The following is a 17,495-nucleotide window of genomic DNA, read 5'->3' as shown; positions in this document are numbered from 1 at the left end:
ATTTTTAGGTCAATTAAACTGTTACATACAAATAGATAATGCTAAATAGTTGAAATAATTCAGCTAACTTTTAATATGAAGCTTTTCAAAATTAACATAAAATATCAGTGTTTAAAAAGTTAACTTATTCTTATGAGTATAAAAGTATTTTATATACAAATTATATTATGTATTACAAGGCTGTTCTGTTTATCAAAAAGTAGTGGTTATAATTAAATACTCTTTGTTGTTCATGTTCACATTACTACAAAATTAGACCACTGACAAAACAACTGACACTGACAAATTACAATGTTGTTTACTTCTATTTCTATTCATGAGCACGTGTTTGTTTTGTTATTTATATTAATGTAAAAATCTTATTTATAGTGTATATAAATATAAGTGATATAATATTAAAATATAAATATGTCGTTAGTATTAACTAAGGCAGCTCTTGCTTTGAAAAATGCCGAAAGTAATTTGCAAGTTGTTAAATTCGAAGCACACAAACCTAAAAAGAAAAAAATAGTTGAAAGCGAAAATGATCAAGAAGATAAGGCAACAGGGCCTGCAAAACAGAATTTAGAATTAAAAAAAATACGCCACGAAATAGTCAAATTTGGAATGTCCGGTTTTGATCCTACAAAAAAGGAGGAAGCTAAAATAGCTTTGGCTGTTAGTTTAGGTTAGTTTTAGTTAAATGAACATTTTAAATGTACATACCGAAATACCCCTCTGGTTAAAATACATGAATCTCAACCATCGATTGCGATTCAAACTGGGCCAGCACCACTGATTTTTTATGTGTTTGTAATATATTTAATGCTCGGCGATAAAGGAGAACATGGTGAGGAAACATCTGTAAGATGAAAGCCTGTTCCACTAATCTGCTTTGGAGTAGAGAGGTGGTATTTTCCCCAAAACCTCGTATAGTAAATAGTAAAGGAGGCATTCCCAACAGTAGGACATTACTTTAATTTTTAATTTTAAAAATGATTTTCAATATATATTTTTAACTTACCTTAACAAAATATAATGTTTGAGTAATAATTTATAAGTAGTACTATTCATAAAGTAGTAATATTTCTTTTAATATAAATCATTTGTCATTCCTTTATATTCAGTTCATGTTTCTTTATGTCATTTTAATTTTCAGGAGCGAAACCACCTAAGCGAGAGTATATCAATTATAAAGAGCTTATGAATAAACGAAAGCAAGAGAAGCAAAAATTGAATGACGAAAAACAAATGATGATATCAAAGAGCAACCTTAGCAGGGGAATTAAGAAAAAGAAAAAGAAGGGTGTGAATAATGATGTCGGACATTTCTTAAGCAATTATGGCAAGGTACAATATTAGGCCTAACTTTATTTGCAGAAAATAAAACATTTTTGTGTGTTTTCATTGAATGCATATCTCAATAATGTTTAATAACATAATAGTTAGTGAATAATTATATTATTTATCTCGATGGTCTATAAGTAATGATTCAACTGTTTGTTAATAATCCCAATGTAAGGTCATAACATTGGTGAAACCTTTCTTACTGCACCTCTATAAAATAAAGATCTTCTTTGACTTTTGAAGTCTGTTTTAAAGTTCAAGCAGTGTATTAAGTAAATATGTCAAGTCATTGCTTTATATATATATATATATATATATATATATATACATATATATACATATATATTTAATTATATTATTATCTAAAACTAAACAAAAACATAAAATATATGTCATGTATAATATTTTTAAAGAATATTTTCAAACTTCTAATCTGACTTGTTGTACTCTACTAATCTGAATTGTTTCTACGAAGCCTATGGGAATTATTAATGGATTGCATATTCCCTTTTTCAAAAACTTTTATAAAATATTTTTAATTCATAAATAAACTAAACAAAAACTAACTAAATATAAATAATAACTTAAATAACATTGCAGGTACAGAAGAAAGACTTGAAAAAGAACAACAGCAAAGGATCAGGAAAGAAGAAAAAGAAATAGCATTGTATTTATTTATAATAAAAACTGTAAATATGAATAAAGTGAAAATCTCTTAATCTATTGTTTTCCAGACTTAAGTCCTTCTTAATATTTATAAAAATAATTTGTAATTAAATTAGGAACTCTTTTATCTTGCAAGACAAAAAACTATGAAATTATATTACTAGAAAGAGATAAGTCATTTTTCATTAAGGACCCCTATGTCAAAATATATCTTAATATAACAATTAAGGTAAATATAGAGGCTATTCTTCAAATGGAGGTAATTTAAAAACCAAATATTAATGACTAACAATAATAAAGGTGTTACATATTCACTTTGATACTTGAAAAGAATTCATCTATTGTATAACACATCTCATTTTATATAAACAATAGTAAGTTTTCATGGTGCATTGTTTAGAAAACATTGTTTTTTGTTTTTATAAACAAGATATTTAAAGATTCTAGTGTTATTACTTTTATTTGGTTGTTTTATGTATCTCCATATTAACTTTTTAAAATCAAGTATTTATAAAAGCGAGAATATTAACTCATTGAGTAAATTTTAGGGGTAAAATTAAACGAGCAAATATTTAATCATATTATGTATTTCTAAGTAAAATTATAATATTTACAGCACACATTTTAACATAAATATAAAATTATTATGCAGGCAAGTTCATTTTTTTACAATAAATAAAATTAAAAAAAAATATAAAATTATAACAATATAATAAAATAGTATTATGTTAGACATAAGGTTCAAAGTATTTAATAGCAGTCGTCATAGGTTTTTCGTTGATTTTGTTCGTTGCAATTGGATTTTTGACTCTCATCTTTATATCCTTAGGTTTTAACACACTCTTGTGATTGGCACTCGGAGGCCTTAAACCGAGATAATTCTTACTAGGAGTAAATATTGATTTCGAGCTAAGACCTGATGTCTCTAAGAAGAAATCAAAAGATCCTTTATTTTTATTATAATTAAGATCAGCATTGTTATTTAAAATCATTCTCGGTTCACATTTAACCGTATTGTATGAACCACTATTGCTTCCGGATGAGTTGCTCGATTCGATATCGGAATTCCTTACGGATTCTGTCTCGACATTTTCTATGTTGGATAAAAGATCAGGTTTGTTTGAAAGCTTAGCGTTTTTTGACAAGCCCTTATTCACATTTTCATTGCAGTCACGAAATGGCTCGATTTTCTCATTTTCATTTACGTTGCCGGCATTATTATGCTGATTATTAGTTTCAGGTACAATGGTAAGGTTTTCGGTCACTACGTCAGTCACGGAACCGTCGCTGCTTCCAGAGCTAATGCGATATTCCTCTGCGACTATACTGCCGAGTTCATCATCTATTTTAAACTCTTCGAAATCTTGTGACAAATCGAATTTGTCTATCTCGTCAAAATAATCAGCTTTACGTGGTTCAGCGTTATTTTTTCCCGGAACTTGATTAAATTGATTATCCAATTCCGTCAAGTTAATCTGTTTGCCACCTGTTTTGGCACCTTTGTTGATTTCCGAAAGAATTGACGATACCGTATTGCCCATTTGAATGGAACCACGTGGGTCCAGTTTTGGCTGCATAGCATGTATATTAAAATTAGCTAAGTAACTCTTAGTTGTTTGGTTTAAAGACCGATTATCTTCATTCGGCTTATCGTCTTCATCTGGAATAATGATTTCAGTGACATGCGGAAGTTTTGGTATATCTTTGTCACTTATCTTATTTTGTATTCTAGGCAAGGATATCACTTTAGCCACGCTGTCTTTTTGAGCCGTTGTATGGATTGGGTACTGTTCATTATGAATTTCAACTGTGGGCTGCGTGAGTAGCAACTCTCTTTTACCATTGCTGACTACTGGAACATTTATCTCTGAAATGGAACAGTAGTCCGGTTCCACATTTTTTGCTGTAGCCACTTGCCCCACGTTTCTCGTCTTAACATCTGCAACCCGTTGATTAGCCGCAACGGCTTCAGAGTCTAAAAGCTCCATCGCTGGTCTGACGGAATTTTCAGCTTTCCATTTAGCTGACAAGTTCTTTGGCTTAGGCGGCAGTGCAGGTGGAGTTCGTGGCACTTTTCTTTTGTTAAATATTTTCATCGAACCTAGATTGTTATCCATCTTCGTGTCCATTGTATTCATAAGATTGCGACTTTCAATATTTGCAGCAATATTTTTTACAATTGATCCCTTTATTTTGGGAACGGACGCTTTTTCAGAGTTTATCGCTACACGCGGCAGTGGTACAGTTTTTGGCTCAGTATTCTTAGTTATAATGGGTTCATACTCATTACTATAAATGCTCTGTATCTCGTATTGGAAGCCTTGAGCAGTGTTTGGAACTTCATAACTGTGTTCTGAAGCTGTTTCTAAACTAAATTTGACGATTTTGTTTGCTCTTTTGTCTGCTCTTGGTAAAGTATGATTAGTGCCTGGACTGACTCTAATTTTATCTTCATATGAAATGCTATTCAGTGTAGAAAATTGAACACGTTTTGTTGCCGCTTTCGGACTTGGACTCGGCGCTTCACTTGATTTGGAATTGTCATTACTACTGTCATCTAAAGAGTTTTGAAGTAAAATTTGATTTACACATTCCAAAACAGGGTTATTTTTATAAATTTCATTCGGTGGAGTGTCATCGGCATCACTAGTGCTTGCATACCAATTTTCACTTACTTCTGTTGTAGCTGTCTCTTTATTATCATTGGGAGTGTTACTTCTCACATCGAAACTGGAATTGTACGTATCATTATTTTTCATGATATTATTACAAAGAACTTCGTTTTTAGCAGATACGACCTCTGCATTTAGAATTCCACTGTTTAAGCCGGACATTATAAGATTATCGGTGGATTTTGATTTTGTGTTTTGGAGTGGAACTCTTTGGTTAAGACAATCGATTTCTTGTTCAGGGTCACTGACATTGCAATACCAAGGTTTTTCATCTCCATCATCGCTTAAAACTTTATTTAAGAAAATTTGTCTGTTAGCTTTTATTTCATCAGACGCTTGCCTTTTTATCCCATGTAGTCTCTCCATTTTAGTCGAATATGTTTTATCAGAGTCACTCTGAGTATTTTCGCTATCTTTTTTAGCTGCCTCACCAATGAGCTGATCTATTTTTAATGATGCTTTTCTTATATCACTTGCTATTTGGCTAGCTGTAAGATCAGTGTCTTCATGATTTACATGATAATTCATACTAATAGAATCTTCAGCGCTACTGCTATTAACTTGATTATTGTATACTTTTTTTTGTCCATTGTCATTGTTCTTTCCGTTATTCTTTCTCCCGGAATACTTTCTAGATCTTCTGAAAACGTCTCGCCTGACAAAGGCTTGTTTATTTTTGATAAATGTACCTTTGCTACAGACACTTGCAGTGTTGCCTTCCTCGCTTGAACTAGAGTTTCCGTAAACAATATCGTTCTTGGGCAGTTGGAAACTTTTACTTAACCTAGTATTTTTTTGGAAAGCCGGTGGTGATTTTCTTTCACGGTAGCTACAGCTTCGAACAAAATTATTTTGAAATCTGGAGTCAGTACTTTCTAAACTCTGAAATTCTGGGTCAGTCTCGATATTTGTTTGTTCGCTCGTAAATCCAAGAATTTGTTGACAATTACTACAGTATGACTTTCGGGCCTTTAATTTAACGATTTCTTCTTGTTGCGATTTAATGATTTTTTCTTTTTGCAAGAGCGATACTTTAATTTGTTTTTGCTCCCTGCTCAATCGGGACTCAAGTAAAACTAAGGAACGTAGTACTATTGCAAGTTGATCTTGTCTTAGACGTCTCTCTTGAGCAGCTTCTTTGTCCCGAGCGGCGAGAGTTTGACTAGCTTCGACGAGCTGATGCCTTTGCTTCAAGACGGATTCCGACTGTTGTTGTAGCGCGCTTCTCACGGCGTCCAACTCCCGTCTCAGCTCCATCGCTTCTGAACTGCTATCCATCTGAAAATAAAAGAATATTCAATAAATAAACGTTTTAATTATTCAAACTTCAGATAGACTATAAAGGTTTTAATGTCATTTGGATAAAGATCGACATTTAAGCCTAGAAGACATTTCAATAGAGGGCTTACAACAGTTAATCGAAATGTCAAGACCGAGATTCGCACGTTTTCATCAAAATAACGATGAAAGTGTACACACTCGGTGTACTGGATGTAGTATGTAATTGTGATATTGTTTTGAATATGCAACGACATAAGAGATCTGCTTATGTGGATGTCTCGTACAAAGTCCGTAACGAATTCGATAAGGAGGTCAACGGTATCAGGAAACTGTTATCGAAAGCGGAATAAGCACTTATTTCACAAATCTACGTCTGAGATTGATAAGTTTTATAAATTAAATCTAATTAATTTTGCTCAGATAGATATCAAAACTAAACAAATTTTCAACGGTATAGTTTTAATTATACAATGTATTCAATTCGGAAACATTATTAACGAATTGGAACAACTTTTACTTCACCTCCTTTTCTGAAATCATCTTACGACTAATGAAGTCTTACCGGACACCTTAAAATAAAAAAAATTATATTCACGTGAAAGTGAGACACGTGACGTTTTACGTTGTTTGCCTCGGAAAAAATACAACTCAATCTTTTAAATATAAATCATTTTAATTATCTCACGTGACAACTGAATTCGAAGGTGGTCAGATTTGAGACCCAAGTCCTGAATGCGCTCGCGTTGAACATTCTGGGTGAATTGAGTAGTTATTTATTACTTTTATGTTTTATAGCGATAATTAGTATAATAAATCGTTGCATAATGAATACAAATCGATATGCGTATGAAGGTTTAGTGATAAATAAATATGTTTTATCATAATTAGTTTAAAAGGCAGACGAGCAAATGGGTTTCCGAAGGTGTCTGGTACTGAAATAAGTACCAACCACGTCTTTATACATGGGATCTTATACATTGCGTCTGCATAACACTAGTTCTTTTTTTTAATGGAACATTAGAGTGCAGAGTAATGACGTCTGATATCTTTGTTATAGGAATAGGTAGGCGGGCCAAATGAGCTATTTGATGTTTAGTGGACCCACTGCGCTGTAAGAAATATTAACCATTTCTTACATGGCCCATACGCCACTGACCTTGAGAACTAAAATTTTACGTCAAACCCGAACACAACTATACTAAGTACTGCTGTAAATATTGCTGTATGGCTTAAGAATATCCGTTTGGTAGGTGGAATCTATCCAAACGGACTTGCACAAAGCCCTACCACCAAGTTAAGTTCGTGGATGAATAATTGATGAGTTGCTATCCTCTCAGAAGATAATATTTTTAATTTAATAAGTTTATTAAATTTATTAAAAGAAGTATTTACCATTACTAACATCGTCAATGCGTAACCAACGTTCGGAATAAACATGACATGTCTCTTGTGCCTAGAGTTACACTGGCTCACTCACTTTTAAAATCGAAACACAACAAACCAATCCACCCAAACGGGTTTGCACAAAGTCATACCACTAAGTAATATATATAAGAGCACTATGTTTAAATTAAATAACTGAAACTTTAAAAATAATGTCTATCTTTCGATGCGGCACGCAGAAAACTGAATTTTAATGTGACATGCTATGAAAGCTTAACCTTACTAATAATCTTAGTATATAAACACAACGCTTCGTCTTCCTCTATCGTATGTCTAATTGCGGATGTTAGAAAGAGATAAATCGTTTCATAACTATCCATCGCTCAATGTATTTAGGCTTTTAGTTAAAATATAGTATATTTTTTACGTCGCAGTGAAATTAATGAATGTGAGTCCAATGAACTGTCCCAATATAAATATTAAATGTCATCCGAAGGAAATCGTTAATATGGACTTACATGGCGTTAATAATAAAATCAACCGTTACGTCGTCGGTGCGCAAATTATATAAGAAAAAAAATATTCATTATGTAAAATAATGTTTAATATTTACAAAATACAACCACAGTTAAAACTTAGCACTATCAAAATTTTTAATTATTTTTTTGAATACTACATTAATATAATTATTAAATTAATTTGTATAAAGTACGCATATCTAAAATATACGTATAATAAAATATATATAAATAAGTACGTATATACATATAATAAAATTGGAGTGTCTGTTTGTAATATTAACATAACCGCGTTTTACTAAATGCATATGTATGTATACACGGTACATATACCTAAATAACATTTACAATTTTTGTCTGATTGTATGTCTGTTTGTTCCGGCTAATCTCTGGAAAGGCTGGACCGATTTTGACGAGACTTTCACTGGCAGATAGCTGATGTAATAAGGAGTAACTTAGGCTTTAGGAATTATATGTAAAATAATAATAAAGTAACGCTTCTTTATTAAATTCAAACGCGCACGAAGTCGCGGGCACAGCTAGTTAAATAACATAATTTTCTTCTTTTTGTGGTACTTAAATAATCATATAATGGCCTTGTGCTACTCCCTGCCCATTATCCAGTCGTCTTCAAATATAATGAATATGATAGCGAAGTCAATTGCAGTAGTATTAGTTTTTGTACCATTGCCCTTTGAACGATTGCTATTTCTCTGTAATATGATTTTTTGCATTCGTATACTGCAATGTTATGATACGTATGTTTTGTTTACGCACTCAGCAGTTAAGTCTCGTAGTACAGTTTATAAACAAATATTACATAAATTATAATAATAACAATAACAACGCTTTGCTTTGGACTTTGTACTCGAGTAATATAATAAACAAAAACAATGTGTACGCGTTCGAAATTTAATTTTCGTTTGAAATTATGTACGGTTCAATTTTTTTTTTAACAATTTATAATTGACTACGATCTTATTTTGAGGGAATATAAGATAATTTTGACGGCAAAGAGTTTTGTTATTGAATATGATAAAATTAGTTACAATTGAACGCGTTACATGATTAAGACACTAAAAGATTTTATGTGAACGTTACGATTATATAGGAAACCTACACATCTCAAATATCTTCTCAGGAACATATATATCAACGATATATTTCGTATTAATATAATTTAAAAATATTCGTGTTGTATGTTAAATTTAAAATATAATCTTCAACGTGTTTGACATACTGTAATCAAGATGTGAGATGATTAACGTAGACGCTCGGTTGACCTAAAATTAAATTACTTGTACATATAAAAAACGGTATAATTGTTTGACTTTTCTTTGTTCGTATGTTAACACCCGCCCACGTCCGTCGGGAAAAGTCATAATAAAAATGAAAGTAGTCCTACCATATACGGTGCGCTAGTGCTACCATATAACTGCGAAATGAAGATGAACTTTCCCCAATTTATCGGATTATAAACATATACATTATTTAAGTATGTTTTTAAAGATATCGAGTAGGTTCGAAATTTAATTTCGATTTCTTAACTTTTTTTTTCATGTAGGCATATGTTTTTATTATTATATTCTTTTTAGTACCGTTGTAAAAATAATTTAAGCAGATCAATTCTATACTTTAAAAAAAAAAACCTCAATCAACATGCGAAATCTTAAAACCGTGCATTATCACTTTAAATCATTTATAAAGATAAAACCACATATTTTGAAAAAAATACTTATAATGTAAACATGAACAACGATCACTATTTATATTCCGTATGCCAAATATCTTATAAATCGTAATTCTTTCATACCCCTAAACTTTACCTATTACCTTGAAATACTGCTTTCTATTACCTCTAAAAATTGTTCCCCTATCATTCGGTTCTATTCCCGTTACAAGGCGAATGCCGTTCCTAATTTACCTTTATTTTTCACAGTAGGTATATTATTTTTTATCGAAGTAAATAAAATATTTATTTAAAGCATTTTCTATAAATAAAATTTACCTTTTACATTCTGATCGCTGGTATTATTATAAATGTCAGTCTGTTTGTCTTTTTCGGACAGTAAAAGAGCAACAGATCATTTTTTTTTTTTCATACAATATTGACAAAGGTTTCATATCGCGGAAAGGAGGCCTGAGCTGGATAAATATTACTATGCAAATATTTTAAAATTTATATTGTAAATAATAAAAATTTAAGTCTTAACCGAAGTTCATTGGTTATCATCCTGTTAAGCATCGGAGACTTTTCATCTGCTTAATTTGTGTTTATAATTCATATCGCGCTCGACATTGAAGGAAAACAGTATGAGGTACACATGTCCCCCGACCGACAGTGAATCAGCGAGGTGGAAAGAACTCCAAACCATGTCTCAAGAGGGGGAGGAACCGTTTGCCCATGTCAGTACAATATTATTGGGCGGTTGATATTTTTTCGTTTTTAATTTATTCCTATATATATATATATATATATATTCCTATTTTCTGTTAAAACTGAAAAACTAACTTAGTTACTTAGCTGCATGCAAATATTTGTTTATTTCTTTTCTTTATATATATATACATATATATTTATTATTATATATTTATTTGATAAAATATAAAATCATACCAAACAGAAAACTCAAGGGTTCCAATAAAATTTCAATACCGAATTTTATAAATAATCTCATTTCTTTTCGACTAAATCATTTATTTTCGTCTTGATCGTGATGAAACGAAGACGGTAAAAGTACAGTTATCAAACATTTAATTTGATATATTGGTTCGCGCTAACAGAAATCGATTGAGTGTTGTTTAACAATTTCAACTAGATCATGCCGACGTTGATAGAAGGGCTTTGTTTTTAGCATTAGGATAAACTCTTAATCATTACGTTCGTGAGAGTACTAAGTGATTTATATGATTACAAAGAGATTAAGGAGTTTATCATTTGGTTTATATTGTGTGCTTATATAAGTTGAATTGGGTGCAACCTCTCTAGATAGTCCAGAACTGTAGTACTAAGTAAGAACCGACTTCGTGTCTCGTGAAATGTTACCAACCTCTGGTGATACGATATTTAGATGCGTGTATCACTTTATGGCACCTCACGGTCGTATTCTATGGCGAGTTACGAGCTATTACTTCTTACAGAATAACACTACAAATCAAATAACGAATTTCCATTAATATCACTTCTATTAATAATACTTCTATTAATAATACATCCTCAGTATTCAAACCACTGAATAATACGCTTAACTAAGCATAAATTATTATGTTACAATGGCCGCTAATAGTGCACATATGTTTTATTACTCTGTGCAACGAACTTTCTTTTCTTATCTAGAACTGAATATTCATCAGACACTGCCCGCTACATATGCGTATCGTTGTGTGATACACGCTTTTTTCTACGTCTTATCATATCATAGATTCAATTTAAAGGCTGAGATGCGATTATGTCCCGCATATGAATGAACGCATTGGAACAGTGTGATGGAGTGAACTCCAAAGCTTTACTTTTGTACTGAACTGGGAAGACGGTTATATACTGTGTACGGTTCTTTTTTATATCTTTTAAGGTTGTTACACACCACGCAAGTTTAGTCAATAAAGTTATTTTTTATTTTAAAGCCAAGTATTATATAGTCGATGTGTACAAGAGAGATTTTGATCAAAAGTCGCAGGGCTAACTCCGGTAAAATTTCTGTTCATAATTCATGTCGTTCTTGGCGGTGTAGGATAATTTCTTAAGGAAACCTGCACATATATCCGGCAATTTGCAACATACAAACAGAATTCCGATTATTTTCCTCAATATGGCCTGCGGTGAGTTATTCAGAGGCTGTTCGAATTAAATTTCTCTTATCATTATTAAATATACTGGTTTCATTTACTATTTATCAAGAAGAGCTCGTCATGTTTCGATATGATTACGATTCTCAATTCTCATCCTCACGGAGCGGACGTGTCGACATTCTCAAGCATAATATCGAGTTTTCATTGATAAAAGCAAAACCGGAACGTTTAATATGATAATACTTTAAGTACATTAAAAAATTAAATGAGTGTACATGTCGTAGGATGATTTTCTAATTGTTTTTAGATTCGGGTCTTTTTTTATGATATCGGTAGGCGGACGAGCAAATGGCCCACCTGATGGTAAATAGTCACCACCGTAAATGCGCCACCAACCTTGGGAACTAAGATGTTATATCCCTTGTACCTGTAGTTACACTGGCTCACTTACCCTTCAAACCGGAATACAACAATAATGAGTACTCCTTTATGGCGGTAGAATATCTGATAAGTGGGCAATACCTACCGAGACGGGCTTGCACAAAGCCCTACCACCAAGTAAATCTGGTCTAATAGTTGGAAGTATGTAAGTACACTCACGTGCCTCGGAAAGCATGTCTATCGGATTTGCCGTCCCATCGAATTATAAGAGGAAATCAGGAACACTGCAATATAGTATGTCCTGCGTAATTTGTTGGTGTCTCTTAAGAGTCTTCGCCGTGATCGAAATCGCTCGGACGAGCTCCTCATCATCAGGCTAGGTGACAATATTATAAACACCATCACCTTATTTAATTTAAACGTATATTTATTAAGGTGAATCACGTCATTGTTCTAGTCGAGTAGTAGTTAAGGTTTTCGAGACACGTGACATCGTCCGCGAATATAATCTTGCGTATAGCCTTCGAAGAGAACACTTAACACTTATAAAAAGGTTATTCGGATCGAATTTCGACCGCGGTGTAAGTTTCTTCTTCCTGATCGATATGTTAACATTTGTCCCTATTTCTTTAGGCTTCATTATGTATGCTATATTATGTGAACTATACTATATAAAGATATCAAAATCGAATTCATAATATTTAATATTCAAATAGGGTCATTGAGGCACTTTTGAATGGTCATTCAAACACCATTTAAGTTCAGAATGTATTTAAAGTTTATAGATAGAAATGCGAGCGTTAAGCTTTTTAATTTATTTAAAGATTTTTTTCTTGACATTTATTTAACCTTGCACATAAATGAGATATTAATTTTTATGTATCAGTAATTCTAGTAGCATAATGCGTTGAAATTCAGATAGTGCTTATTTTAAATACGTACCTACTTGTATTTATTGTATTGTTTATATTTTTCCAAAAAAGGGTGATCGATTGATTCGTATGACTTTGGCTCCGTATTGTTTGAATGGTAGTCAGCAAGTCATTTAGTCATTAAGTTTTTAAAATAAGACTAAAAACAAAACATTTTGTTAACGTATAAATGTACATAGACGACGTTTTCGCCTAATTGTAGGGGGCGGGGGTCTTTGCAGCTTTTAGGTATAAAAACTAGCCTAAATCCTATCTTGGGGTTTAAACATGCTTCATCCTGTGTTGTGTGTGTTGTACTCATGTTTTGGAAGCGTAACTCCCATAACAGTATTACTTTCAAAGTTATAATATTTGTATAAATAAAAACACCTACAGATGAATTCAAGATAAACGGATTATGTTTATTCAGCGTTTCCTTACCTCTGAGCAAGTGTCAAAATTTAAACGAAGAAGCCTTAGGCTCTTAATGCCAGATTCAGTACATAACTTGTTATGATACAGAGAAAAGAAAGCTTAGAAGTGGTACGTGGTAACTGAACATTCAAAAACTAATTCGAAGACAAAAGACAAATGAAACGTCACACAGATAAAAAAATACATTATAATTAACTTTACAATTTTGTATAACACTAACTGTCCGTGGCGTCTTTGCACGGTTGAATATTTTTTCGTATCAAATACACACAGCACGGTATATGTTGTGTAGGAGGAGTTTAGTTACATACACACGTACATAAGATTTATATACATATATATATATGTAAAGATATAGATATTGTTTATATTATGAGGCGTATAATTTATTAGAAGGAAATCATTTCGATGTACAGTTGCACATTACTTTTTAATGACGGTATCGAACATTAAAATTTTAGATAATGTTTTTAATAACACTTAAGAATACTTAGTGTTGACCACATTATCTAAATTAAAAATATAATTACCGCTACGTAAATAACACAGTCATATTTATGTTGCATTTGAATGTTCTATAGATCTGAAGCCATTTCTATTATATTATTTGTTTTTTTTTTTTTCTGTTAAGTAATCGATACTAATATTATAAATGTGAAAGTAACTCTATCTGTCTGTTTGTAAGGTTTTCACAACCACTGAAGAAAATTTGATATGTAGCAAGTTTGAACCCTATATATAGACAGGTTACCTTTTATACCTAAATCTGAAACAGGCTCAAAACCGAAGGCCACAACTACTTATTTTATATATTGTTAGACAGACATGATATTATTTAGACATTATATTGTAAAAGTGGACGGAGACGTTGTAACAATACAATACTAGGAGACTAAGAAGCCATACATACACATAGTTGATACAGACATAAGTATAATTACAAATTCCTAACCGAAACCAATAAAATTATAAAGGCGAAAGTTTGTATGTATCGATGTTCGGTATTCTTTCACGCAAAAACTACTGAATTGATTTTAATGAAACTTTAGAATAATATAGCTTACACATCAATACATATAGGCTATGATTTATAAATATACTGTATCAATAATACCTTACAACCAAACCTTAAAAAGTGAGAAAAGCCGCGGACGAAAACTAGTTATAAATAGTTATTTATAATTGGTATGTGAAGGGCTTGGCAGCGACAGATTTACAGTCCTTGAAAATATTGTAACTTTTACATATTTCAAGAAGAGACAAAATATATAATCTTTAATCATTAAATTAATTATAAAATTAACCCAGACGCCACAATTTCATAAAATTTTCCACTAATCATCTCGACTAATCAATCTCTTTCGTGTTTTATTTAATCCGTGACATCATGACACTAAAATATATAAGAATTCGTAGTGGCTGAACTTACTACGGAACGGTCTAGAACTTACTGTCAGATAGCCATTTAAACACTACCTTTGGCTGACCGATGGCACAAAATTTTTAACCTATGATGACGATTTAAATCCTGATATTTGTTTTACAACTAGTATAGTACAATGTACAATGGTGACTACCATTGTCTTTGCTCGTTTTTTACCGGTTAGTCGTCAGACAGACAGACAGACCGACTTACTTTCGCATTTATAATATTAGTATAGATTTATAACCCATTCCAAAATTTGTTTTTTTTTCATAATTCCGCAAGGAGGTTACATGTGTATAGAGAATAACAAATCCAATACCATCCCCGTAACCGTATCGCCCGGGAAAGCTTATTATAGTTTTATTTTTATCTTTAGTATTTATAATCTGTGTACATTTAATTACGCTCGTCATGGGTGGTCGGTAGTTACAATTATGTATATCTGCGACCACACCCGACTTTCACAGTCGCAGGTTAAGTAATAGACCATAACTGTCTCTCTGTGATGAATGCTAATGAAAATCAATTCATCGCGTATCATTATTATTATTATTATTGCTATGACTAATTATAATAATTTTTCACTTAAGAAAGATTTGCTTTAAGATACTGCATATACATTTTAATTTAGAATGGAAAAGGTTCGCAGTTCAAAAGTGTACTTTATGTTTTTTTTTTGTGTTGCAACTTTTTATCGACGCAAAGGATTGTATTCCATACGTCTTTATAAATAGTATGCGTTTCATTTTATAAATTATTTTTTTTTTTTACCGAAAAACTATATTTATTTGTATTATGTAAATTAATGTATCATTAATGTCTCACTTCTGAACAAAAACTATTTTTTAAAAAGGTTTGGTGATATTACGTAGTAATAAAAAAATAAATATTAGCATTTCTAACAACAATCAGTTATAAATATAAAATAATTTAGTCTTTTTTTTTAATAATTAAAAAAAAGGGATGCGCCCAACGTGGGGCTCGAACCCACGACCCTGAGATTAAGAGTCTCATGCTCTACCGACTGAGCTAGCCGGGCTGATGTAAACGTAACGAAATAGTGGACTAGATGTGAAATAAGTAAAACGAGATGTTTACGGTTCAATAATGTTGATGTGTTAATTAACAGTGAACGCGGCTGTTGGCCAACGTATCGATTACCTGCTTCAGACAAACTGTAATCGTATAACAATTTTAATATTTACGTCATTAATACTATTAAATAAAATATTATAATATATGTTAGTAATAAATATAATATTTTTATTAAATAATAATATTAAACTATAGATATACATATAGCCATTCCAACAGCAAGAGGACGAAAATGAGGTAAAAAATGTTTGTCATCGAATAGACGTGATATCATTGGTCGAGATCTTGAATAATCTACGATATAGATACAATATGGTTTTAAGAAAAACGTGTTTTAAACATCGACGAAATTGCTATCGGAACGTTGATGTAAAATTAAAGTGAATACCAGTTGTTAAGTGGAATAAATAAATTAAAAGTGTATTAATCAAGAACTGTTAGTAATGTACAATTAAGCTGAACTATTAGCAAATTACATGGAATACTTAAATCTAAGGTTCATTTATTTGTTTCTTGGATTGGAATAAATTATTACGTTATATCTTCGCCGCTCTTAAATTGAATGTGATTTTTTGTGTGATTCCGCTTTAGACGAACAATTTCAGCCTCAATGAAAACTAGACGATTCTGTTTTAATCGTAACCCGTGTTTAGAAGACTTACCCAGATTTAATATACAAACTATAACACTTATTTAGCACTAGAAATTTACAATTAAAATGAATATTTATGAACAAAACAAATTTATTATATCTTATAGATATGTACGAGAACGTATTGTTTTCTTTGCTTTGGCACTTGACAGTCAACGACTTCAGAAATAACTGATAAGGTGACGTCAATATATAAATAGCAATAAATGCATATTTTTCTGGCATTTTTTTTTCACGTAATAAATACAATGTATATTAGCTGACACAGGCAAATCATTAATGACGGTTTTTATATATATTTTTTTATAATTATGACATATGTATGTATGTATATAAAAATCTTAAGACGATAATTTTACGATTGACCTTTGAAAAATGGATAAAAATTAATTGCATAAATTAATACAATTCATTTGATCGTAAATATTTATTTTATAACCGATTACTTCGTAGTTATTTAGTTGGCAATGCAAATTTGGCGATCATGATGATCAGTAATCCAGAAACATGTCAGAGCATTCCTAACGCGGGAGAACTCAGAAATAAAATATAGCCAGATATAGGCAATAATAAAATACTATGGTTAGGTTAGGTTAATCGATAAAAAAATCGTCACCTCATTTGTGAGCGTACCTTAAAAACATACAAGTTACTTTGACAATTAATTTGTAAATGTATTAATTTGTAAACGAAGTTTATAGTATATATGTGTTAATGGTTTATATGGTATACGCAAAGACCATGTGTGGCCTTTGAACAGACGTACTCGTGCGCCCCTTTTTAAGTTCCTTATTCGAACCGGTTGCTCAGTTGCGAAAGCTTTCAAGGTTGAGTGGAGCTTTCTTCTAACACAAGAATGCGTCCGCGCATCTAACGCAAAGAAAGGGAGATAAAATCTACATCTAGTAATGGCATGATTTAAGTTAGAAAACGTGGTGTCTTCCTCGTTTTCTTTAGTCA

At 31.6% G+C, this 17,495-nt stretch overlaps 2 protein-coding genes and 1 non-coding gene across 7 annotated transcripts in view; 1 reads left to right on the top strand and 2 right to left on the bottom strand.

Annotated features, from left to right (window-relative positions):
* Positions 1-266: 266 nt before the first annotated feature.
* LOC125072183 (uncharacterized protein C1orf131) lies at positions 267-2,148 on the top strand. The gene is made up of 3 exons (XM_047682710.1): positions 267-667; positions 1,139-1,329; positions 1,927-2,148. The coding sequence occupies exons 1-3, from the start codon at positions 409-411 to the stop codon at positions 1,987-1,989; spliced, it is 513 nt and encodes a 170-aa protein (XP_047538666.1). The 5' UTR covers positions 267-408; the 3' UTR covers positions 1,990-2,148.
* A 465-nt stretch (positions 2,149-2,613) lies between these two features.
* The window catches only part of LOC125071788 (putative uncharacterized protein DDB_G0282133), a 54,207-nt gene continuing 39,325 nt past the window's right edge, over positions 2,614-17,495 (bottom strand). The window contains exons 1-2 of one of the 5 annotated variants that reach the window (XM_047682200.1): positions 16,546-16,576; positions 2,614-5,942 (exon numbers count right to left, since the gene is read on the bottom strand). In XM_047682200.1, coding sequence (XP_047538156.1) covers positions 2,721-5,942 — 3,222 coding nt within the window. In that variant the 5' untranslated portion in view covers positions 16,546-16,576 and the 3' untranslated portion in view covers positions 2,614-2,720. Of the gene's footprint in view, positions 5,943-6,073; positions 6,365-7,337; positions 7,470-16,545; positions 16,577-17,495 lie in introns of those variants that run through there. The other 4 variants (XM_047682183.1, XM_047682192.1, XM_047682166.1 and 1 more) reach the window with 4 other exon arrangements.
* Trnak-cuu lies at positions 15,755-15,827 on the bottom strand. The gene has a single exon. It is a non-coding gene; the product is annotated as a tRNA-Lys (tRNA).

The sequence above is a fragment of the Vanessa atalanta genome, chromosome 2, assembly GCF_905147765.1.
Source record: "Vanessa atalanta chromosome 2, ilVanAtal1.2, whole genome shotgun sequence".
NCBI classification, from domain to species: domain Eukaryota; kingdom Metazoa; phylum Arthropoda; class Insecta; order Lepidoptera; family Nymphalidae; genus Vanessa; species Vanessa atalanta.
The sequence above is the reverse complement of the archived record's forward strand: the minus strand, read 5'-3'. Positions and strand labels throughout refer to the sequence as shown.

Coding starts and splice junctions, on each gene's coding strand:
- LOC125072183 (XM_047682710.1), top strand. CDS start 409: ATGTCGTTAGTATTAACTAAGGCAGCTCTTGCTTTGAAAAATGCCGAA. Junction 668..1,138: donor AGCTTTGGCTGTTAGTTTAG/GTTAGTTTTAGT, acceptor TTTAATTTTCAG/GAGCGAAACCACCTAAGCGA. Junction 1,330..1,926: donor TCTTAAGCAATTATGGCAAG/GTACAATATTAG, acceptor ATAACATTGCAG/GTACAGAAGAAAGACTTGAA.